Source organism: Cynoglossus semilaevis, chromosome 8 (genome assembly GCF_000523025.1).
Source record: "Cynoglossus semilaevis isolate Cse_v1.0 chromosome 8, Cse_v1.0, whole genome shotgun sequence".
Taxonomy (NCBI): domain Eukaryota; kingdom Metazoa; phylum Chordata; class Actinopteri; order Pleuronectiformes; family Cynoglossidae; genus Cynoglossus; species Cynoglossus semilaevis.
Window position 1 is genome coordinate 16,319,053 of NC_024314.1, and position 24,846 is coordinate 16,343,898.

Sequence of the window (24,846 nt, forward strand, 5' to 3'; positions counted from 1 at the left end):
CATGCGCAAGGTTTCAATCCAAATCAATGCTACATAAGGAATATTATAACAAGTGGACTCTGAGTCTGTACAGTCGGGTTTTTTTCGTGGTCATATACAAAGAACAGACAAAGAAACACTGTAGTTTACTTTAAATAGACAGATAAATAAGACAATTTGAGAAAAGTGCAATAGCAAGTATCAAAAAATGACAAGTTGATATATGTTAAATAGTAAAAATAAATAACTAACAGTAAAATCATTGAGAATAAATTAGTAAGTATAAAACCAAACAGAACTTTTATATTTAACAACATTTCTTTAGTTTAGTCATTTTTAGCTTTTTATTTAGCAAAAAAAATAATTTCAAATTTAAATATATCTTATCATTTTTACCCATTTCTCAGTTTATTAGGCACTATACCTATACCTCGACTATTTTGCTTCGTAAACATTTTACCAACACAGGACAGATGTGTCCTTGACTTCCCACCTTTAATTTCAGATATCACATAAAATTCACTAGGAATGTAACACAACACAAAAATAAAAATCGGACTCAAATGCATTGCACTGCATTGCGAGTCATTGAGGTCAGATATTTATAATTTTGAAGTTCAAACATTGATTGACCAAACAAACGAGGGAAAAAATAAATGCAGGTTCATATTCTGAGAAATCGATGAGGACGTCGTCGGCATAACTTAGAAATAAAACGTCCTTTATCACCTCACACAAACAAGAACATATAAACTCTGTGGTGTTTTTCGGTACCATTGGAAGACTGTTAGCAATTAGTGCCCACTGTAAATTCAACACCTGATATAGCAACATGCTACAAAACCGTTTTATACAACCAAAAAAGGACAGTTTCCTGATAATTCAGTTTAAAGGTTAACCTGCTGACTCTTGGACGTGGTTGTGCTTAGCAGGTTCACACAGAAATGCTATCTTTGTGCTATGCTAGCTACATATAATGTACCCAGAATTCCTCTGTGCTGAGATGCTAGTAAGACTGAGGACTTCTTTAAAATCAGGTAAAAAGTCACAAAGCTACATTATTATCAGTCTTTTGTGTTTTAAAAAAAAAAAAATGTTGGAAAACCAAGGTAGCGTTTGCTGACGCGCCTTCACCAATGACATCCTTCCTTCCATGAGTGAACCAACTGAGCGCCTGAACTAGCATCACTTTGACTGTGAACATCAACATCACTCAGCTGAGCCCCCTGCTGGTGGGTTTTATTACCGTGTTCGAGAGGAGGTTGGTGTTACCTAGAGGGCTGACACTCGAACTACGTTAGCCTGGGCGGAGTCCTCGCCTTCGGGAGTCGTGGCAGGTGGCGTGGGCACGGTGATGACGGCGGCGGTGAGGAAGTTCTCGCAGTTCAGAGGAACGGTCTCTTCAAACTTGGCGTTCAGACTGGATCGGCTGGAACGACTGTGGAGGAAGGACGAAGATTCAAGTCTCAGGGTTTTTCTTTGGTCACACCACTGGTTGTCTTCTTATGGACAGGGGACGTGTACTTTGTTGTTGGATTATTGGTTAAAAAAACAACGATAGACTGAAGACTTTAAACACATATTTCTTGGGAAGAGATTTATAAATAAGGGTGGAAACCTGCGGGGCGGGGGGCGGGGAGGGACCAGGGGGTCACACAAGTGTGACAGTTTTAGAGTAAATGTCCTATTTAAAGGTCATAGAAGAGACAGATCATGTTGCTGTGGACATAGACAAACTTACTCCGTCGTTTGTACACGTTGACATCCGTACGACCGAAACTCCACATTAACGAGTACAACGCACACTGACTAACACACAAACGCACACCCTCGAATACACACAAAACGGGAGGTGTCCGAGTCGCGAAGACAGTTCCCAGACGTCCCACAGCTGGACATACTCCGGATTCCTGCTCTCTGGTTCCATGGGAACGGGCTGTCACATGATCTGTGCTGCATGTGTTTATGTACAGGAAGTGAGGCTCTGTTTATGACAGCCTGTAAGTGAACCAGTGTATTTATAGGCTGAGTCTCTTCATCACCCGGCAGACGTCCACCGTCCTGGCTGTTCTCTGACGGATTAGCGGTCGAGCTAGTAGCCACCCAGTATCATGGAACTCATTTGTATCCTATATATGTGCTATGGCAGCCTAACAGTAAAACATGAGTGACTTCCTGTTTCAGTTATTGACTTTTATGAACACTTCCTCTTACCATCTCTGAGGCCAAAGCTACATCAGAGGGTCAGAGTAAGAAGAAGAAAAAAAAAAATCTAGTCTTAGCGTTAACTACGGCTCCCAGTATTTCCTGTGGATGGTATGATTAGAACCCCCTCAGGGTCTTCTGCCCCCTACCTGTTAGTGAGCGGTCTCTCTCTGATCTGGATGGTGCTCAGCTCCTGGATGCTGTCCTGGAGGCCGGCACACATGTTGGAGTTGGGGACCTTGTACGTCTCCTGCTTCTTGCGTCGTGAGCAGCAGGACGTGAGGCCATGAGGAGAGGAGCAGGCGGAGGCGGAGGAAACCTGCTTGGCCAGCATCACCTCCCGGTAGCCGGCCTCGTACGTCTTCTCGTCCACGAACTCGTGGTTCTGAGTAACCAGAGACATTGGATTGACGACAAAAACATTTACGATAAATGCGAAAAAAGAAAAAATCCCTGAACTCACCGTGGTCGTCTCCAGACAGTGCAGCAGGTGATGGCGGTGTACGTCAATGTTCTGATTGGTTTTACACACGAGCGCCTGTCCCGCCTCCTTTGATGCCTTCGGGGGCACAAAGAGAAACAACGTCATCTTTAAAGTTAGCTTTCTTAAACTAGCCACAGGGGCTGATCCACCTTGACATACCTGGACAGGGCTAATGATGTGTGGACAACTAGATTTGTTTTTAAACTGGTCTGGTGTCAGGGGTCAGAGTGAATGAGATGCAGGAGAATGGATGGATGGGACAGAGGACCAATGAGATTTTTTTCCAATGAGAACATTTTATTTTAGCCACAAAAATAGTGGTACCTTTACTAAATCTGGTTCTTATAGTTCCAAACAGTTTGTTCCTTATGAGGTCATGACCAAAGGTCATAAAGCTGGTGCCTCGGGCTGCTAAAAACTACATTCACCGTTAGCCGCGTACGATCCTTCCACTCTTAAACCTCCGACCTTCAGCTAGGGCTGGGCAAGTAAACACCTTACTATCGCATTAACGAATAAATAAATTCAATTTTTTCTTTAAGTTCATGTTTAACAGGAGCCCGCGCCCTTTTTTTATGCATCGTGTATACAGGAGGAAGAAGGGTGTGAGTTCCACACAGCTCAGAGTGACAGAAACTGGAGGAAAGACGGAGACAAAAGGAAGAACAAAGCAGACGCTAAACAGGACACACTGAGGCACCACGCTGCCATAAAAGCACTACAATTTCCATAACTCGTAAAACCAAGTAGGGCACATGTGTATCCAACTTAAGGCCCGGGGGCAACACATAAGAACCAGCCAACCAGCAGTGAAGTTACAAAATGGAGGACAAGTGACCCAGGTGAAAATGCTAACGTGGTTACTGCAAATGTGAACTGAGAATTTAACAACAGTAAAGTTAACATTACTATCTGTTCAACTCTATAATGTTATGACGCTAAGAAGGAAATACTGCTGTCAAAAACAGTATTTAGTAATAGTAGTATTTTAATGGTTGCCCAGCACTAGTTAACCAACTGGTAACTAATCTACCAGGTTCCTCTAAATGGTCAAACACAATGCCCTCCATCGTCACTTCTGCGTCTCTCACTGACTCCGCCCCCTCCACGCCGCCCGGTGGACTTTTTGACATGCAGCTAAGTCCAGTCTCGTTATGTCACGATGCATAATGACGATGCTGATGGTGAGCTAGTCTGTGGAGCCAACCAAAACCCAAATCCAACCAAAACACAGAGGAAGAGAAGACGGATCCTGAGCGGAAGGAAGGGTGAGGTGAAGGGTGACAGCGCTGCTTCCTGCTCATGCAAATATGGACAGAAGACATCTGTTGTCCACTGGTGTCAATAAGACAAAGACAGAAAGAATAAGCGGATGGTCCAACTGTAACAGTTTCCTTATGGGGTCGTCCTAAACCCACACCGAGGTCCGACACGAGAAAAAAAACAACTGTAAAATAACGTCAGGCCTCCAACCGTAACACACCTTCACTAGACCATACGACTCCTCTGTTGTCATCTAACTTAGCTCTGACCTGTCATCGTCATTGACCACCTGATTCTGGACCTCCACCTACGGTTTATCAGGTTACGTCACCATCTCCCATAAACTCATTAAGGAAGTCTTTGTTCTTCGTTGAAACAAATCTCACACAGGAACTAGTTAGCAAGGGGTCACGTGGCGCTATACACGGAAGATGGCTGTTAGCATAAGGCTAACATATGACACAGAAACGTATTTACAGTATGTGAGTCCTGACTTATGGAGAGATAGATTTATTAATACCTAAGGGCAAGGGTGTGAAACATACGGCATAAGGGGTCCCTTCAGGAAATTAAGGAATGGAATTCCGATGTAAATCGAGATGAACCGATGAATGATAGCTAGTTAGCCAAAAAAATGGCTAATCACACATACTAATTCCCGTTAGGCGTTAGCTAAAGCAGCAAATGAGGGTAAATATTACGGTTGAACCTGATCAAAAAAGGGAGAAATCAGGAAAAGAGAAATTAAAAGTCTAAGAACCGTCGGAGTCACAGTAACAGATACTTCTCCTTTTCATGCAGCAGTCCATACAGTAGAACGTTAGCTCAGGCTAGCTAATTCTAGCAAGCCTGGTTTTCTGTGTGTGGACACAGACACATGTTTAGCCCATGTTAAGCTCCTCTGTCCAGGTGTGTGTTGTGTTTCTGTGAGTGTATGTGTGACACCATTTGTATCCCATAATATCCCACCTGAATTGCATTCAGATTTGGACAAACATTAGCTATAAAAATGATCTAATAGTTAGCTAACATTTGTGAAAAACCTCCGTGTACCATGATTAGCACCATGGCTAGCCAAGACAAGGGACGGATAGATTGGTTGAAGTTAGGTTTTGTTGACAAACCAATGGATATTAAGATCAATAACAAATAAAAAAACTGAAAAACATTTGCAAGTTTTGCAGTTAAACAGTTCAAATCTAAATAGTTTTTTTATGTCAAATTTCCCAAATTTGACTCTTGTTGTCTTCTTCTTCGTCTTCTTTTACATAAATATATATATACCTTCACACTGGCCAGGGACAGTGAATGCACCATGAACAGTACATGTACAGCATGAGTGTCATTCTGAAGTCATGCGTGTATGATGCATTCAGGGTCACCACCTTCTGTGCTCGCCTCTTCTCCGCCCTCTGGCTTTGGTGATAAATGCGGCTGAAGTTGGAGACGATGACAGGCACGGGCAGAGCGATAACAAGAACGCCGCTCAGCGAGCAGATGGAGCCAAAGATCTTCCCCATGATGGTCTTTGGGACCATGTCACCATATCTAAAAAAAAAAAATTACAAAAAGTGAATAATGGCATAGCTCTGAAGGTGTCCAACCTTAGATGTCAAGTGGGCTGGACCAGTACAATCATAACATAATCACCTGTAAATAACAACAACAAAAAATCCATGATTTTCACCTTTGTTTTCATGCAAAGAAGTACAAATATGTTACATAAGTCTTCTTATTTAATGACATATAATAGAAAAATATTACATTTTTCTTTTCAAGTGGGCCGGTTTTGGTCCACGGGCCATATAAAAATATATAAAATATTACATTTTTTTTCAAGCGGGCCGGTTTTGGGCCACGGGCCGTGTGTTTGACACCCTGCCCATAGGCTCAACAACTACTTTAACCAAATTTCACGGTGATCTGATTAATCACGGCGCTCTTTTGAATCCAGCTGCAGTTCACCCTTGTTCCACAGGGCGACGCCAGAGCTTCGTGGAGAGCTGCCTGTCCTCTGCTGCTGCAGCTTCATTTCCATACTGAATGTAAACACATTTATTTAAGTCAAGATAAAAATAGATATTCCACGCTAACGAAGTCTCAGAGGAGGACGTCTCCTATCTGTCCCACTTCTCACCCTCACCCCCCCACCTCCGTCTCCCCTCTCCTCTGTGGGATTTTCACCTCCTCTTTTTTTTCTTTTTCTCAAGCCTGAGTGCACCATCTAGTGCTCAACATTCAGATTAATTCAGATAATATAATTTTACAAATATTTGACCACCTGATAAAACCCCAGTGGGCCGATTCTGTCCGGGGGCCTTATTTTTACCCACTGCTTTACAATGCATTGGTACTTAAAAAAAAAAAGTAAGACATGTCATTTCTGTAATATGAAATACCCGGAGACAATAGTACCAAGTATTTTGGAAACACAATAAAACACAACAAAAATCTGTGACAGCAAATGTAACAATAACCTCAAGATTCCAATTTTATTCCAAGACACTGAAGTAACCGCATATGTATGTGTACGTGTGTGTACGTGTGTGTGTGTGTGGGGGGGGGGGGGCATACACTCACACACATAACGTTTCATAAAGTGCCTCCATGTTGTGCCTTTGTGCATGTGAATCATTTATGCTTCGATCAGACTTTAAACACACACACACACACTCACACACACACACACACACGTGCATATTAAAGCAAACACATTCCCCTCTAATGAGAGTTTGCATGTATTATAGATTATTTTCTTAGCTGTGAATGTGTGCAGCCAGTAAATGTGTGTGTGTGTACATTTATTTTTAACACCCACAGAGACCATGAACTGGACTCTGGTCTGTGAGGACAGTTGTGTAACGTCCCACGGTCTACAGTGACATTAAAGTACACACAGAGGTGATCACAGGGGTCACATCCACCTTAAAAAAAATCACCAAAAAAACAGTATAAATGTATGAAGAGCATTGAATGTTGTTATTGTGGAATACAACACCACAGAGCGCCACCTGGAGGTAATTTTACACTGTGAACTGATAATACCACGTATCAAGTTCCCCTGTTTGTGTGTGGGTTATGTTACACCTGTCTCTGCTCAAAGTTCACAAAATAATTTAATGGAAATTATTGTTTTATTTTTATTTATGTTTTTTTATTTATAGTTATATGTTTTACTCAAAATTGACAAAAGGTTAAAAAAAAAAATCGATGTCTCACTCTGCTCTAAATTTAACAGTGACATACAACATACAGTGACGTCCGATGGTAGTTAAGAGGTTTACCTTAAAAGTAAAAAAAATAAAGTGCTCCTTTATTTTGTTCCACTAGTGACATCACTGTCACAGATTTATCAACCAGAGGAAACTGGATCGATTTTTCTTTTTTCCTTTTCAAGTTAGGCTTTTTGAATGGAATGGTGGAAAACTGGAAAACTGTGTGGATAAAAAAAAAGAGCTGCTACATATTTATTCTTTTAAGAAACATGATGTCTCACTCTGCTCCAAATCAAATATCTAAATTACAAAGAAAGATTTGTAAGATCTCGCTCTTCTTCCAAACTGGTTTGGGAAAATCATGAAAAACATCAATAAAGAAGAAGGATCACTTTCAGCGTGTCCCCTTTTTTTAAACCAGTGACTGACAGAACAGTAGCAGTTCACAGGGATTTGGTTTGACTACAGTAGGTGGTATTGAACGTAGGGCCTACAGGTGGCAGTAAGGGTCCTGTCGTTGTGCCACTCTAGCCCCTGAAAGTAGTGCGTCCACCAAGATAAAATTGAAAGTGCTGTCTCACTCTGATCATTTACATCTCACTGATCATTCACCAACGTGATGTCTCACTCTGATCATTCACCAACGTGATGTCTCACTCTGATCATTCACCAACGTGACCGCTCACTNNNTTTCCAAAAACCATCAAGTGATGTGGAAACCTTTCTTTTCTTCTTCTCATGGGACATGTTTTTTGGGTCATGTTTTCTCTCTGTTGTGAATCCTATTGTTGACACAACAAATGTGTGTGTGTGTGTGTGTGTGTTTAATGTGATGACAGCGGGTGGTAACACAGCAGCATGAGGAGAACAAGAAGGAAAAGCCATGATTCTGTGCAGCTCTCAGCGGGCGACTGATGAAGCCCATTATCTGAAGGCTCAGAGCGGCTCTTAAACCTCAAAGAGGGAAACGACTTTAAAAGACACGTTGACCGCCGACCACGGGCTGAGGACACAGAGGAGGAGTCTTCTCCTTCAGGACCAGCCAAGCACTCTCCAAACGTGACAAGCCAAACGGCAGATCATGTGTCGGCTACGGCTCTGACCTCTGACCCCTGATCCCTGCAGGTCAGCACGAGCGTTTGAAGCATGAAAATCCTCTAATGAGCTTGGCGTGTAAACGTTACAGCTTTCTCTCTCTCTCTCTCTGTGCTCGTTCTCTAACCACTGTCAACTGGTTTAAACAGATCATCTTTCAGTCGCCTGCAGCGGCGCCTGATTTTCCTGACAGACCCTGAACTCGACAAACTGCTTCAGCGAACAAACGCAACAGTTGGACCGAGCTAAAATCGAACCATTCTAAAAATATAAAGAATAAAAGCAGAGTCAAAGTCCTTTAACATTTTTACTGCCGCTCCGAGGACCCTGAACACATCGTCTGAAGGTATCATTATAAACTCCCTGAACTTCGCTAACAATTCAACCTGCTGAAAACAGTCCTCAGTTTACGACGTCTCCATCTCTCATAAATTTAGTAAGAAAGTTTTGTTCCATCATTTTGTCGTACAAGGTTAAAACTAGCCAACTAGTTCGCACAGGAAATAGTTGGCGAGCGCTGCCAATGTCATCATGCAGAAAAATGACCTCTCTAGATTTTATTACAGTACCAGAAATGAACATGTTGTCATGACAACCGCGACTGGAACTTTAACATGTAATAAAAATAACAATTAATCTTAGTATTCATAGATCTCGTTTCTAATTTTGGAAACAAAGGAACCACCGCTGCACACACTCCAGCCCAGTAGGTGGCAGTAATTCACCTAAAGTTTGCTGCAACAGATGAAGAGGATGAACTGACTGACGTGAAATAAAGACTTTCCTTATCAGCACAGTAATCCCTGGGAGCTGCTGGATTAAATTCCTAAAATGCCACGAACTTCTAATTAGCCCTAAAGTTCCTTCGATAACCTAAATAAACCGCGGGAACATTGCGAACTAATCGCTGACAACATGCCAATAAATCCTAGGAAAAAAATGGAATTAATCCTTGAAAAAGCCATCAGTTAATGCGTCCAAATACACTTACAGAGACTTAATCCCATAAAAGCCCTCATTAGGCCTCAGATCCTGCGAAAATAATCTCTGAAGAAAAACATTCAATTAATTCCTTACAATTATCACAATTACTTTAAAAAGCTTAATATCAGACAACACGATGAACTGAATTCATCATGTTGTCCTCTGTGGACGCTGCCTTTCACAAGGTCAAAATACCTGCAAGGACAGGCTGAGACCAGGTCCCTGAACGCATCAGGAAACCGGCAATAAATAAAATTGACGTTTATTGTAAATGTTTTTAATCAGCGTAAAAACGGTTTTACTGTTCGGTGCGGGGGACCGCCCACCTAATGATGTCACAGGTCAGACAGAGAGAGAGAGCGAGAGCGAGAGAGAGTGGGTGGTAAGGAGAGAGGGTTTCTGGGAGTTTTACTTCTGGTTTGGTTTTATTTCAGAACGGACAATGTCAGGTATAATCCAGTGACTGCTGGGATTAAATGATCTCACAGATAAATGGTCAGATTAATGTAGAGTGTGTGACGCGTGAAAATTAAAGGATGAATCCACTCTTTTCTCTCCTCCAGCTGTGAGTCTCAGTGTCTATAAATAACCAGCTCAGATAAATGAGCGACGCTCTGATCCTGGATCTGCTGACAGACTCCCCGCAGGCGACACACAGTCATACTCACACACACACACACACACACACACACACACTTGCCTCTTACAGCTTAGAAGAAGATAAAAGAAAAGCTGGCTGGCTCTAAGATCGAGGTTGAGAGAGGATCAGAAGGAAACAAGGAAAGAAAGTGAAGATTTTTTTTGATACTTATTTGATCTTTTCATTCTGTGGCTCCATGTTTACATCTCCGTCAGATTAGAGATGAAGAGCAGACAGAAATATTTAGGTCTAGGTCTGGCAGTAGTTCAAGTAAGTAGAAGGAGAGGTATAAAAAGAAGGACGAAGTAGCTTTAGTAGTACTAGTAGTAGTAGTATCAGAAGTTAGTAAATTAGTAGTACCAGTTGCTGTAGGTAGGAGTACACAGATGAAGTACTTTTGGACCAATCAGTGTCAGCAGCAAAAGTAGTTTTAGTAGTAAACATACAGTAGAAGGTAGCCAAGGTAGTATCTAGAGTAAAGTACAAAAGAAGTAAGTACTAGAGTACCAAAATCCCAATTATACTGCAGTAGGAATTTCTATAAAATGTAAATAAAAACACAACGACACAACGTTATTTTACTGAAACCCAATTTCATTGAAACTGTGTCTTGTAGTAAAAACTGTAGTAAGGCCGACACTAGCAGTAGTAGTCATAGTATTAGTGCGGTAGTAGTATTAGTAGTAGTAGTAGTAGTAGTACTGTCGTCTGACTGATCTGAGCGCTGAGATGTAAAATCACCAACTTTCTCAATGGAGTTTGGTCCAAAGAGAACTTCACATGATGACGGAACGTCCCTTTAATAGATGACCTCCACTCTGAGTGTGTGTGTGTGTCTGACTGATGGAGTGTGTGTGTCTGTAATGTAATGCAGGGGTCTTAGCCTGGGGACACACACACACATACACATTCTCTGATGACATCTTCAGTTACTTCCAGGAGAACGCAGTACGAGACTCCGCCCACACACAGAACCTCCATCAGAGCGTGACAAAGACCTACTGCAACCACACTAACAAACCAAACCACTGGACCTCCTCCTCCTCCTCCTCCTCCTCCTCCTCATCATCATCGTCTCCTTTGACCTCCGACAGCCTCCTGATCCTCCTCCTTCATCATTTCCCCCTCAGTCGTTCTCTCTCTTCTTCATCATGACTCTCACCCTCTCCTCATCATCCTTCCCTTCATCTTCACCCCCGCACCACCGTAGACTGCACGAATCACTCACGACCACATGATCCTCCTGCGCATCGTAACCATCGATCTCCTCCTCTTCCTCCTCCTCCTCCTCCTCCTCCTCACTGTGCAGCCTGACCTCCAGGGTCTCTGATCCAACAGAACCAAAGGTCCTGGACCGAGAAACTGCGGCAGCAGAACTTCAAAGCCTCGGGTCTCACACACCAACACACACACACCGTAGCCGATCAACACTAATAAATACAATAAAATAATAAAGGTAAAAATAGAAACAGTTTCAACTGCTCTTCCTCCTCGTTTCTTTCCCTCTCGCCTTCATTTCATTTGTTTTCCTAATTTGGGCAGAGCAGGAAGCCAGGCTGATTGTGTTGGCGCTCTAATCGCCATGGTGAGCCTGAGGGATGCTGCCGTCACCGTGGAAACCCACTGTACCCACCTACCCCCACCCCCGGCCCCCCCACGGTCCGACTTCATTTAACAGCTTTGTACACAGCGAGACTCACACTGTGAGTGTGTGTCATTAAAGACAATAAAATCACCTCTTTATTTTCACACGTTATCAGTGTCAGTGAACGCCTCTTATCGCACAGTCTCAGAGACTCGTACTTATCCGGCCTCTGAGCTTCTTACCGACTGGGTGTGTGTGAGTGTGTGTGAGTGTGTGTGAGTGTGTGTGGGTCTTTACCTCTTTACGACCTCCTCTGGAATAAACACCAACTGTTTAAGTCCTCCAGGGGATCGAACCCTCGTCCTAATGAGATGCAGTTTCATATCGGAGACCGTGGCTGGGGTCAAAGTTCAAATTCAAAAGAGCAGTGGGTGAAAGGTCAGGGTTATAAAACTACTGCTTACGGTTAAGTAGGGTAATAAGGTAAGGGTGTGTACATTTATGAATGCTAATGAGCGAAGATAACGAAGAGCGGCGGAGAACGTGAAGACGATAAAGTGAGAATGAAGAGAACACGAGGAAGAAAAGGAGCAACAACGCGATAATGACAGCAGAGAGGAAAAAGAAGTCAAGGGCAGATTAGAAACGGAGGAGAAAGAAGTTCTGCCGTAGTGTGATCGCCCCCTGCCTGTGGAAACTAAACCCACGTGACCGCAAAATCACAAGGAGAAACACCTGTGGGGTGATCCCCCCCCACCCCCGAAATTAATCTAACACTCGTGACATCCCATGATGCTCCATCACATGCTAGCGATGAGCAATGGAGTATGATAATGTTTATGTGTGTTCTGTGTGTGCGCGTCAAGTGTTTGATGGATGTCTCTTCTCGCGGGTCATCGCCCTCGCGTTCACCTTGGCGGTGGTCTACACGCGGCGCCATCTGGTCATCACGGTGATACTGATACAGGCTGAAGTGTTTACCGTTCTCGCTCGGCGACTTTGACCAAACACGCAGTAATGGGTACAAGACGCTAATGACGCACTAATGATTTGCTCAGATTGGAGACGTTACAAAAGGAGGTACGCCGTCTTCTGTTTGTTAAATCACGGCTTTGGTGTTTTGAACTGAGCTGCCTGTAACAAATCAGTTTTAGTTGTCAATCCCACGGTGTCCACGCCAAGGTAAGAAAGTAGGAGAAACTGAAATAAAAAATGTCAAAATCTAACCCTAAATATAGCTAATTATTTGCCAGGAAATGTGAAAAGAATATCTATATAAGTAATTCAAACAGCTAGCTAATGTTCTCTGAGATGCGATAAAAGAAACCAGTTATTTCAGAAGTTAAAAGAGCATCATGAGAGCTCAAATTTGGATTAAATGCTAAAACGATATCTCAAAGTTAGCTAGAATGTCCTGAAGTTAGCCAAAAAAATTAAACAAAATTGCCAAAATAGTCAATCAAAATTAACTTATAGTTAGCCCAAAATAACAAAACATGAGCCGAAGGATTTAGTTTAAAGTTCAAAGAGACAAAGATCAGACGGAAAATATAAACGTGAACGTCAGCTCAACAAAAGAATGTAATAAATATTCATTAAAATCAGACCAAAAACATACGATTTTATAGCAAAAAATTAGCAAAAAAAATCACTAGCCCAAAGAGTAGGGATTGCGATATTAGCATTTTGCTAATATCCGATATGCTGATATGGTCCAAATACTAAATTTCCAATTCCGTTATCAACCAATACTGATATATGCAGCTGTTTCACCCCAAAAACCTAAAGACCCTTTATTTTACCTCCACAGTCAAAAACTGAACTTTAAAAATCATCGCTGTAATTAAAGAGATTATATTAAGGGATTATCTAAGGGAGAAGGAAAACATTTCAAAGTAAACGAAGACCATGAAGTAACTCTCGTGTTTACACTTCAAACACGAGGGGAAAAAAAAAAATCATCATGTGGATCGAACTCATTTGCATTTGAGTTTTTAACTCAGAATTTTCCTCAACGAATGCGAGGCATCGCAAGCGGAGAAGGAGTAGGACAAGGAAGGATAATTAGTTTTCCAAGGTGATGGTGAACACAACACGATAACATCTCCACCTCGTCTTCAGAAAAATCTCAGGGTCACTATCTGAACACTGGGGGTCCTTCAGAGCTACACCGCGTTTTAAAGGGAATTCTTTTTTTTCTCTCCATGTTTGAATCTTTGAAATGAGATCACGTTACGAATCATATGATTTTATTGGTTTAATGAGATTTAACCGCCGCTGCTTCTCATGTTACCCTCTTGTTACCATAGAAACAAACAATGTAGACGACCATCCAGAGGCATGAAAAACAGATCAGGGTCCAAACAGGGAGAGGGACAAAAGCAGAAAGCGGATCATGATCATTTATGACATGGTTGTCCTTATCATCCTCTTCAAGATCCAACTCTTCATCTACATTATGACCGTCATCCTCGTTACCAATATAAAAATCACTGTCAGTATCACAGTCTGAATGACCTGTTGTTTCAAACTTGATATGACTGGATTATTTTTGATTGAAGTAATTTAGTAAAACTGAAGTACATGACCTACGGACCAGTACTGGTCTGCAGACCAGGGGTTGGGAAACCCAGATCTAGGACATAAAAAACCAAAAAGTTCCCAAAAAACAACACAAACGGAGGAAAGCGAATGTGTTGCGTACAACTGGTGAATGTAAACAAAGGCGTCTTCTGCGTGACGTCGTATTCGTCAATTCCGCTGACCAACTAGTTCCCATGCTAAATTTGCTTTAACACCGTACTTTGGAATGATGAAACAAGGCTTCCTTAATAAATTTATTGTAGATGGCGACGTAACCACAAAACGCCCTGACGTCGTAAACCGAGGTCCCCCTGAATCAACGCTGTTGCTCTCACTGTGACATCAGAATCATTACCATCGTCCTGGAGCTCATCATCGTCCTTATCATTGTTGAAACGATCATAAAGCCAACAATCCTTGTCAGCATCACACAGGACTGATCGTCATCATAACCGTTAGCCACATCTTAACCGCCATCGTCTCCGTCATCATTATCACCGTGGTTATTATCCTTCATCGTCATGTCACCATCACTGACATCAATATCGTCCACGCGTCTTTATCTTCCTCACTCTTATCACATTCATTATGTAACGTCATCATTGGTGTCACTTCCTCATCATTCTAGTTGTCATGCTCATTCTGACCACCAGGGCAGCGATGCTGCTGGAACCTCCTGACCAACAGCAGGACGACTAAAACCTCAGAGTCTCGTGTGTCACTATCTCTCACCTGACTTACATGTTACGTAGACAGAGGTGTTCTACACCTGCTGCTGCGGACAGATGACGGAACACACACACACACACACACACACACACACACACACTCCCCAGCAAACTGATAAAATGAAAAAGTGGGAATAAGAGACACAGAAACATTAGAGGCTGTTTTCTCCTCCACAGACGTGAGGATTATTCATGATCATGTGTCAAAGTAACAAATACTACATCAAAGTACTGCATATTATTATATATTATCTATACAGCGAATAAAATTTCACTCCCCTTAATGTCTACGTTGGCGCCATGTTTCTGACACAGGGGGCGCTCATAAGCACAGTACGGCACATGCAGACACTCACACACAGACAACTGGCCACCCAGGTCCATGATGTTGCCATGACAACCAATTTACCTTTCGCCCCTCCGTGTGTGTGTGTGTGTGTGTGTGTGTATCTCTTATACTAACACACTGCAGGTTCAGCCACAGTTTAAACAGATCAAACAGAGACGACGTACGAAACAAGAAGCCTCACTCTGTCGTCTTTAAACAAACACAGAACGGGTACAAATGAAAACCGATTTAAATAAAGTCAGCGAAGACTTTAATGTGGAAATACAAGTCATTTCAGAATCCTGAAAACTACTGTGACTGAACTGCAACTGTGAATTCAGACAATAATGAACCTAAGTGAAGACTTTTATTTTGAAAAAAGTTTTTTTTTTAACATTTGGAAGAGAAGATAAAAATAGGATTTTATTATTTTAATTTAGCTTTTGTGAAAGAATGAAATACACAAACTACTCTCAAAGATGAGGGGCTGGTTTTAGTTTAGAAAAGTAGAAGGTGAGTATTTTATTTTGTAGTAGCCAAAAAAACAAAACATTAAAAAAGACGTTTTATTCTTAAAACACTTTAATTTTGTAACTAACTTTGTAACTAACAGACTCTGAACAGTGATGAGCGAGGACTAAAGGTCACCGGGTACGATCACATGACCGCTGTCGATCAGTGTACTGTTGCCCGTGGTTTTCAGTGATCCTCGGGTGAGGCCACGGGGAAATGGAGTCCACATGTGCGGGAAACGTGTCTTCCCAGAGAGGGCTGATGAACTCACGTGAGAGTTAGCGTTTTGGACCAGCGGGGTCGAGCGCAGGAGGCGGGGTCACAGGTCGCATGGTCTGCAGAAACATACAGGTGACACTGCGTGGCCATCGGATCCTGACTGGAGATCAGGTCACACGGCGAGCAAGTGGAGGACGAGGACACCTGATCCAGAGACACAAGGAGAGGAGACGCCCCCCCGCAGGTGTCCAGTAGCACATGATGACAGGTGAGAGTCCGCGTGCCGTTACTGTTCCCGCTTTAAGAAGTTTTCCAGGAATACCAACAGAGTTTTTTCCAGTAGCCCACATGTGGACTACGTGGTCTGGGCCATAACCATGTTTTTAAAATCCCAAAGGTTTAAAATGGGAATTCATGGTTACGTAATACTAGTTATGTCCTCAAGGTGAAATCGATTTGACTCAGCTCAGCGATGAGACAAACAGCGTCAGTCTTTGAGCCGTAATACTAGTTATGTCCTCAAGGTGAAATCGATTTGACTCAGCCAGCGATGAGACAAACGGTGTCAGTCTTTGAGCCCAGTTATCATCAGTTATCATCAGTTATCGTCAGTTATCATCAGTTATCATCAGTTATCGTCAGTTATCATCAGTTATCATCAGTTATCGTCAGTTATCATCAGTTATCATCAGTTATCGTCAGTTATCATCAGTTATCATCAGTTATCGTCAGTTATCATCAGTTATCATCAGTTATCGTCAGTTATCGTCAGTTATCGTCAGTCACAAAAGTTGGGCCATGAACCTGTCCCACTTCTGAATACAGCCGTGGCAGGACAAACCTGTGGACCATGATCTCCTGGCCCAGTGTTGGACCAGAGATTTTGCTGATGTTGGGTAACCAGAAGTGGACGGTTTCAGTAGATATCTATTATGATTAAGTTTATACTTTGAGTTTGTGTCGAGTCAGCAGAAATGGATTTGGCCCAGTCATGATTGTGATTTAATGGCACAGTGGGCGGAGCCAAGAAGCATGGATCTAGAGCAGGTTGTGATGAACGTCGATGATACAGAGACAGGCTACTTTTCTATCCTACACACACACACACACACACACACACACACACACTGTTAGCCCGACTGCGACCAGTACTTTCTCATTTCTCTCAGTATTCTGAGACAAAGAGCCTGAACTGTGGTAACTTTAAAGCTTGACCAGTGGTTCCTAACTGTTTTTGACCTGTGACCCCATTTTGACCTCACAAATTTTTGGCGACCCCAAAGAATTAGTTTTCGATTATGTTTGATATACGGGGTTCCAAATACAGAGCAGCGCGGGAACTAAAGTAGCGTCACGTGATCGCAGCTGTCAATCAAGATATTCTTATATGTGCAATGTTGCACTTTTATTATATTCATGAACGTGTTAGAATAGTTGAAAATATATTTTATCAGTCATTTTCTTTTATCAATAACTAGACATTTCAGGCCACACTATTTGAATTCCAGGCGATCGCACAAGAGGCCACGACCCCAAGGTTGAAAACAAGACTTGAATAAATGGAAAATTATCTGGGTACGAAAAAAAAAAATCACAGATGTTTCGACTACTTTTCACAGAAAAAATGTCCGTACTTCGTCACCAGTTCTAGAGGGAACAGAACGTTTGGAGTTTCTGTCACATGACTGTGAATAAATCCAGCCACGTCGTCTTATCAGAGTTATTTGCTCTGATTTTCTTCAGAGCAGCTGATGTAACACCCTGGTCCAGCAGGGCTGCGGCACCACCAGCCCATTAAAAGGGTCATTTCCAAATTAAACAGGTGCTGTGTTCAGGGACCGTGAGGAATTCCACTGACAACAAAAATCATGTTTTTAGCTCGGCTGCTCCTGCAGGAGGCTTCGTTACACAGCTCATTAAAATAATGAGTGTGTGTGTGTGTGTGTGTGTGTGTGTGTGTGTGTGAGAGGGACTTCATTAGCTGCAGTAACACAGTCATCACACAGAATGACTGTTCTGCATCATGTCATCTGTGATCGACTTGTTGTCTCTGCCTGCTCAAACCTTATTAACCACTCACACGTGAGGACCGCCGTCTTAATGACGGCCTTTAACTGTCGCTGAGTGGACTGTATCTGTCTTCGGCCGTCCTTCACTTTCACCAGCTTCATCCGTCTTCATCGGTGTTCGGCCGCCTTCGTCCTGAGCGCTGCCTTCAGCAGTTCTTCAATATTTCAACAGCTCTCCAATATTTTTAGCAGACGTGGACCGACTTCAACTGTGCACCGTGGTCTCTAAATGTCTTTGCTGTCCACTAGTCTGTAACTGTCTTCTCAAACATTCTTTGATTGTCAGAGACTGACGCTTCTCTCCATGGAAATCATCAAATATTCCACGCCATATGACCGAGGTTCCCAAGGGGAGAAAATGTGTGTTTTAGATCAGCGGTCAACAACCTTTTTGTACTAAGGACCGGTGGGCCAGTAGGGGGCGTTACTGCCGACCACTAGCACCACTCCAATAAATGTTCAAAATAAAACATCTTTCAGACTTTATTCTGTCAGTATCAGAGTCGGACTGACCTTTGACCTGTTGTTTTGAAACATTGGAAGATTATCTTTGAATGAAAAAAGTAAAGGTATATGACTGGATTATTTTGGAATGGAGTCAACTAGTAAAACTGAAGTTCATTTTTTTAATTCTGTCCCACTGCGGCACGGTAACAAATGACCTACGGATCGGTACCGGCCCGCGGACCTGAGGTTGGGGAGCCCAACCCCAGGTGTTTTGAACTGTCTCAGATTATCTGCGGTGGTCTCCAACAGTCAACGTTGTTTGTGTCAAAACCAAACGTAAAGAAGACTTTAAATATTTATCTGGTCAGAGACGTCAGCCGCTCTGGTGCCAAAGGCTTCTCTCTCTTTCACCTGGATCCTGTCACACAACCACAGTCTCCCTCTGACACAATGTCCCATCCTGCCAGCGGTTACATAACACCTGAGCAGCAGGTAGGTGTGTGTGTGTAAACACAACACACCTGTCTGGGCAGGTGTGAACTAATCTCCTGTCACCGTGGAGCAACACTTAGGGTGTTGTTACACTGAAAGCGAGAAAGACACCCAGGTGTTTACTGAAGTTTCTGCCTGAGCGATCGCAACATTTAATCTTGGCCAGTTTGTTTGGTTTTTTTTGTTCGATAAAAGCAGCTGAAACGTCACCGTCTTTTCAGTGAGGTCAAAAAATAATTAAGCATGAGTTGTAGAAAAATATTTATAACATTTTGATATTTATGGCGGAAGGAAAAAAAATATTACTTAGCTACATGTGCTGCAGGTGTGTTTTGTGGTCATGGTTCACACTGAAAAAAAAAAATTACTTATCGTTAGCTACGCAGTCACGCATGCACGTGTGTTTTGTGGTCATGGTTCACACTGTTTAACCTGGTCAGGTCATCAAGGTCAACCTCCACACAGGTCAAAGAGGATTGAACGGATTTATAGTTCAGGGTTTTTTTTCCAAGTGCAGTTCAGTTAGTCATGTCTTTTTCACATGCGCGAAACTACAGCAAGAGTGAGAATCATTTTTTCATGGTTTTTCTTCTTCTTTTTCTTAATCGAATTTCTATTCAGTTAAGTTCTAAAAAGACAAACTTTTGTCGTAAAGCACCACCTAACCCCAAGACTAAGCAGTGACACATCCCTGTGAGTGTCAGGCTAAGGCTAGAACCGATGTCCTTCGACCAAATGGTAAAAAAAAACCTGTTTAGCACAGATGCTACTACAGTCATCAGGTCCAGCAGGTTCAGCACCATGGACAGAGGCCCAACATTCAACATGGGAAAGCAGTGACATCAGACATCATTATTACAATTAAGAATAAGAACTAATTAAGCTAGCACAAAGCCACGCCCAGAAACCCCTCTTGACTCACCCCAGTGTGGTCATGGTGACGATGGTGTACCAGAAGGCTGCGGGGATGCTGCTGAAGGTGCTGCCGCTGGAACCCTTCTCTGCGTAGAACATGACGGTGGCGAAGATGATGATGGCCATGGTCAGCGAGAAAAGCAGGAAGCCCAGTTCGGACGCACAACTCTTCAGCGTGTAGCCCAGGATACGAAGTCCAGCAGAGTGCCGCGAGAACTTGAAGATCCTAAAGACCCGGAAAACCCGCAGGGTGACGAAGGCGCCGCTGACGTCCTCGTTGTCCGTCATGACCAGACCGATGTAGTACGGCATGATGGCCACCACGTCGATGACGCTCATGACGCTTTTGACGAACTTGAAGCGACTCGGTGCCGCGAAGAGGCGCAGCAGGTATTCCACCGTGAAGATCATGACACACGCCGTGTCCAGGCAGAAGAAGGCCAACGCATACCGCTCACCACACGATAGTTCCTTGACGCGGTTTAGCATCGCACCGCAGGGAACCGTCTCAGCCACGTTGGCCATAACCGACACCGCGATAAAGAAACCGGTGACGTAGTAGAAAACCAAAGCCATGGTGGAGGTGTGGGGGTTCTCAAAGGCGCGCCACATGGTGTCTCGGAAGTTCAAGTCCTGGGTGGACAGTTCATTGCTCTGCTCATCCTCCTCGTCGTCCTGGATCCGCTCCTGGTTCTCCCGCCTGCGGTCCTTGTATTCCTCGTAGCAGCAGTCACCAATGATCTCTGGAATGATACCAAAGAAGGACAGTTCCTCGTCAAACGCTGAGATGCACTCCTGGCGCGGGTAGTGCAACTTCCCTGTGCGGTAGAAATTTAGAATGTGTCGGAAAATATCCGGGTCGCGGTCGAAGAAGTACTCGTTGGTCTCCTCGTGGAAGAAAAAGTCCCGCTCGGTGCTGCCCAACAGGGTGTCCGGGTACCGTTCCAATGTGTCCCGCCACGTCTGGAACTTTGTGCCGCTCACGTTCAGTATGATCAGCGAGCCCTGTTCCCGCCGTTTCTCCCTCGGCGGGAACGGCATCGGCGCCCGGGCCACCGGCATCCAGCCGATGGCTGCAGCCCGGGCAAAGGGCAGCCACGCCGCGACTCCAGCCATGATGCTGCTGCTGCGGTTCACAGAGCCGTGAGGAGCAGGAAAAACATGCGGGGGGAGAGGAGAGAGAGCCGGGCAGCAGGTGGAGGAAACACCAAACGGAGTTTTTCTACGCAGGAAAACTGACGCGCGAAACCAAAGAGCAGCAAAAGTGGAAAAAGTACTTAAAAACTCACAGGTTATAACGACTCAGACCGTTTCTTTCACAAGCAACAAGTTTAGGACTTGGAGTTCCACACAAAAAGGCGGACCCTGTACATCAGCCGCTGCGGGCACCGCAGCCTGAAGTTCGGCGGTTCACGCTGCTGCTGCTGCTGCTGCGTCCCGGTGTCTCACCGCGCTGCTCCTGCAGCTCCAGACGGACGGGAGGTGTTCACCGAGCCGAACTGAGCCGAACTGAGCCGAACGGGAAAAGAACAACAAAGAGAGAGAGAGAGAGAGAGAGATGTTCAGCCACAGGAAGAAGACGCGGTTTGTCACGAAATGTCAACTAAAGCTCCCTTTCTCTTCTCTCTCTCTCTCTCCCTCTCTCTCTCGTGTCTGTCTGTCTGTGGTTGGAGGCGCGTCCCCGCTGACTCCGCCTTTACGCACGGCTCGGGTTGTAACAGGAACCATGTGATCAGGTGTCCCCGTAACCATCAACACTAATCACGAGGGGACACAACAATTAGCTCACAGTGATTGATGACAGAAATCAACCAACAATTCCTGGCACGTGTGACGTCACAAAACCAATAATCTAGCTAGTTTAAGTTTTATGTATGTGTGTGTGTGTGTAAGAATCAATCAAAGATAGAATTCGATGAACACACACACACACAGCTATTGATCACAGCTCCTCTGGGTATTTTGGTTGACTGATTTAGCAGCAGAGTGAGACCTCCTCTGACTGCTGATGGATGGTGTGTGTCTGTCTGTCTGTGTGTGTGTGTGAGGCAGAGTGTAATTTAACACACATGTCCCCCTGCTGGTCCTCACAGTTAACCACCTGTGGATTTTATGTGACATTACTGTCTCTAAGTGAAATGAACAACAACAACAACAGAGAAATAAACCTCCTGGTTTGGACCAAAGCTGTGGTTCCTGGACCAAAGCTGTGGTTCCTGGACCAAAGCTGTGGTTCCTGGACCAAAGCTGTGGTTCCTGGCCCCGTTCCTTCTCACTCCTGTCCACTCGTGTCCAGCGGTATTGATCTGTTGTTTGTGGTGAATACTAAACCTTCAAAGGTCTGGGGTTGGAGGCCATAGTATGTGCCAGACTTTGATGTCCACAGCCCGTCTGACCTTATCCGTCTTCGGCTCCTCGTGTTGATGCAACTTCAGGGGAAAATATAACAGTTTTCTCTCAGACTTTGTTAAAAAAAATAAGAAAGAGTTTTCACCGGAAGAAAAAATAGTGGTTTGACAAGATAAAAGAAAAATACAGCCTCTAATTATAGGCTTTTTATAAACTCGCAGTACATGACAGGTATTATACTCTACAGCTGAATACTTCTTTGTTTCTACTCTGAACTCTGTCATCTGTAAGGCAGGTACAATAACCACTGGGCTACAGAAGCACAGAAGATTCTGGCAGCGGTGGGATGTGTGTGTGTGTGTGTGTGTGTGTGTGTGCGGTGAGAATGATGGAAGGTCAGATTAAAAGTGTTGATTTTTTGGATTCTTCTTGAAACTGTTCGATGACAAATGATTGATAGAAGTCAATATTAGCTGTTAACGTTTATTTAAATGTTTTTTTCTTCAAAGCTTTTTTCATTCTGTCGACATTTTCCTGGAGTCACTGTTTTCGCTATGCAAAAAACCCAGCTAGCAGCTAACGCTAAAAGCTAATATACTAAACCCAGCTAGCAGCTAACAGCTAACGCTAAAAGCTAATATACTAAATTAAATCTCACCGTAAATCTAACACTGTTTAGCATTAAATGCTAGTTTTGAGTGTTGCTTTGGCCCAGAGACAACGTCTCTGTCATTGGTGTGGAACCCCAGGGTTCACCTCCTGGGCAAGATTGAATCCCGGTCAGGGCGGTTGGTACCTTCCAGTGGACTCACCACCTGCAGGAAGGTTCAGGGGGGTTGGTACGGTGCAGTGTGATTTGGGTGGCGGTCATGAGTGGACAAAAATGGATGGATGGATGCTAGTTTTGCTAGCTTCCCAGTTACGCTGACTCTACCACTTTTTCAGCTGATTCTGTTTTCCAACACGAGACGATTCAAACTAGAGCCGATCACTCGTCTGCTTTGAGGACTTTTTTTTTTGTTTGTTTTAAACCAGAGCAGCTGATGTTCTTCAGAAGATCTGAGCTCCACTCTGGACTCTCCCACTTCTCTGTTCCACATTCATATTGAGCCCTCACTGTGTGACTAAGCAACTCTTTCATCCTCCACTTCAGTGCCCAGAAGGCCATGTTTGCTTATGCACATCAATGTAAATGTCCTCATCAATATGGACTCTCACCTTCCTGATGTCTCCAGAGACATCATCGATCATGTCCGCACCTCTGTTTGTCCACAGAGATGCTGATGCAACAAGATGTCATTTTGTTTTCTCCGGCTGAGGTTTGGGCAGTCACATGACCCTGGAGACTGATGATTGGTCCTTCCTTTTTTTTTTTCTGACTGCAGCACGCAAAAGTTGGATCATCTTCACGGTGGACATGGTCTTGATAAAGGTGGCAACCCTGTCAGGGGATGATGACATCATCATTATTACCCCCATCGTCATCATTATGACCATCATCATCATCAACATCACCATCATATGACCACCATCATCATCATCATCATCACCATTGTCGTTATTGAGGCTGTCATCCCAGCCTCATCTTCATCCTTCCTTTTCCTCTTCCTCTACTTCCTGTTTCTATTTCCTCCTCTCACTCCTTGTTTCCTCCACCTTTAACATTTCTACTCCTTCTTTTTCTTCATCCCTCCTTCCTCTACCTCATGTTTCTTGTCGTTTCTCTCCCCAACATTCAGCTCCTCCTCCACCTTTACTCGTAGACATTCTTCTTCCTCTGTCTTTTTTTTGTTGTCAACCTTTTGTGTCAGTGTAAAAACCTCCTGTTCAATTTTCTAACAGTGTAGAGGTGTGAAAGTGCACCCCCACCCCCTCCCACCTGCTCTTCCACCTCCCATCAGCCCCTGGGGGTGGCAGCTGGTGTTTGGCCTTGAACAGGTTCAGGCTAAACCTGCAGAGAATTTCTTTCTTACTTTTTTTTCATTTTCCACTATAACATTTATTATTTAGTCTGTTTGTGAAACTGCTGCAACACAGAGACACAGCGCAGCCACGGAGATACCACACAGATCAATACCAGAAACGATATAATAACACCGAGGTTTCCAAAGTGGGGGGCGCGGCCCCTGGAAGTCACGGACGGAATGAAAAAAAAACATAACGTAGCATTTATAGCATTGTCCAATGCTGTAAATGTTTAACGAGAGACTGGTCAAAACCGATTGGTTGAAGGAACTTTCTGATAATAATATTGTAAAGGAGGACGTTCTTATTAATTCTCGCTCTTGTTTTAGCTGTCACTGGTTTGGTTTGCGGTAGCAGCAGTAGCAGCGCCTCACACAAAAGTCCTGCCTAGTGACCAAAGTTGGCAATGCAGACTGATTGGTCCTGAGACAAACAAGTAAAAAGTCAAGCTAAAACAAAGTGAGAACAAGAGAGACTTTTTTGTCGAATCAGCAGGATGCGAACACTTAACACAATAAATAATGCAACAAACAGGAGGCGCGAAGAAAACACAACCAGAGGTCGTCAGGGTCAACCAAATGTTCCTGGATAACTCACCTGATACACAGGTCCACAGATTGTGTTTGGTCGTGTTGACATCATGCATCAGTTGGACGACTTTGTCTTTGTGTCTCCGTCCACCCGTCCACAGGGGCTTCACCCTCTGTTCTTCGTGTTGCTGAGTCATCGCTGCAGCAGCAGGCAAAGTGCACAGTCACGGGTTGTCGTCGTCGTCGTCCCCTGTGTGA

General features: G+C 43.8%; 1 protein-coding gene across 1 annotated transcript; it reads right to left on the bottom strand.

Moving 5' to 3' along the window:
* Positions 1-12: 12 nt before the first annotated feature.
* LOC103382492 (potassium voltage-gated channel subfamily D member 2) lies at positions 13-22,464 on the bottom strand. The gene is made up of 5 exons (XM_008315310.3): positions 19,752-22,464; positions 5,317-5,479; positions 2,648-2,743; positions 2,334-2,569; positions 13-1,417 (listed from the first exon to the last, which is right to left on the bottom strand). Exons 1-5 carry the CDS (start codon positions 20,858-20,860, stop codon positions 1,252-1,254), a joined length of 1,770 nt encoding a protein of 589 aa, XP_008313532.1. The 5' UTR covers positions 20,861-22,464; the 3' UTR covers positions 13-1,251.
* Between the last annotated feature and the right edge of the window lie 2,382 nt (positions 22,465-24,846).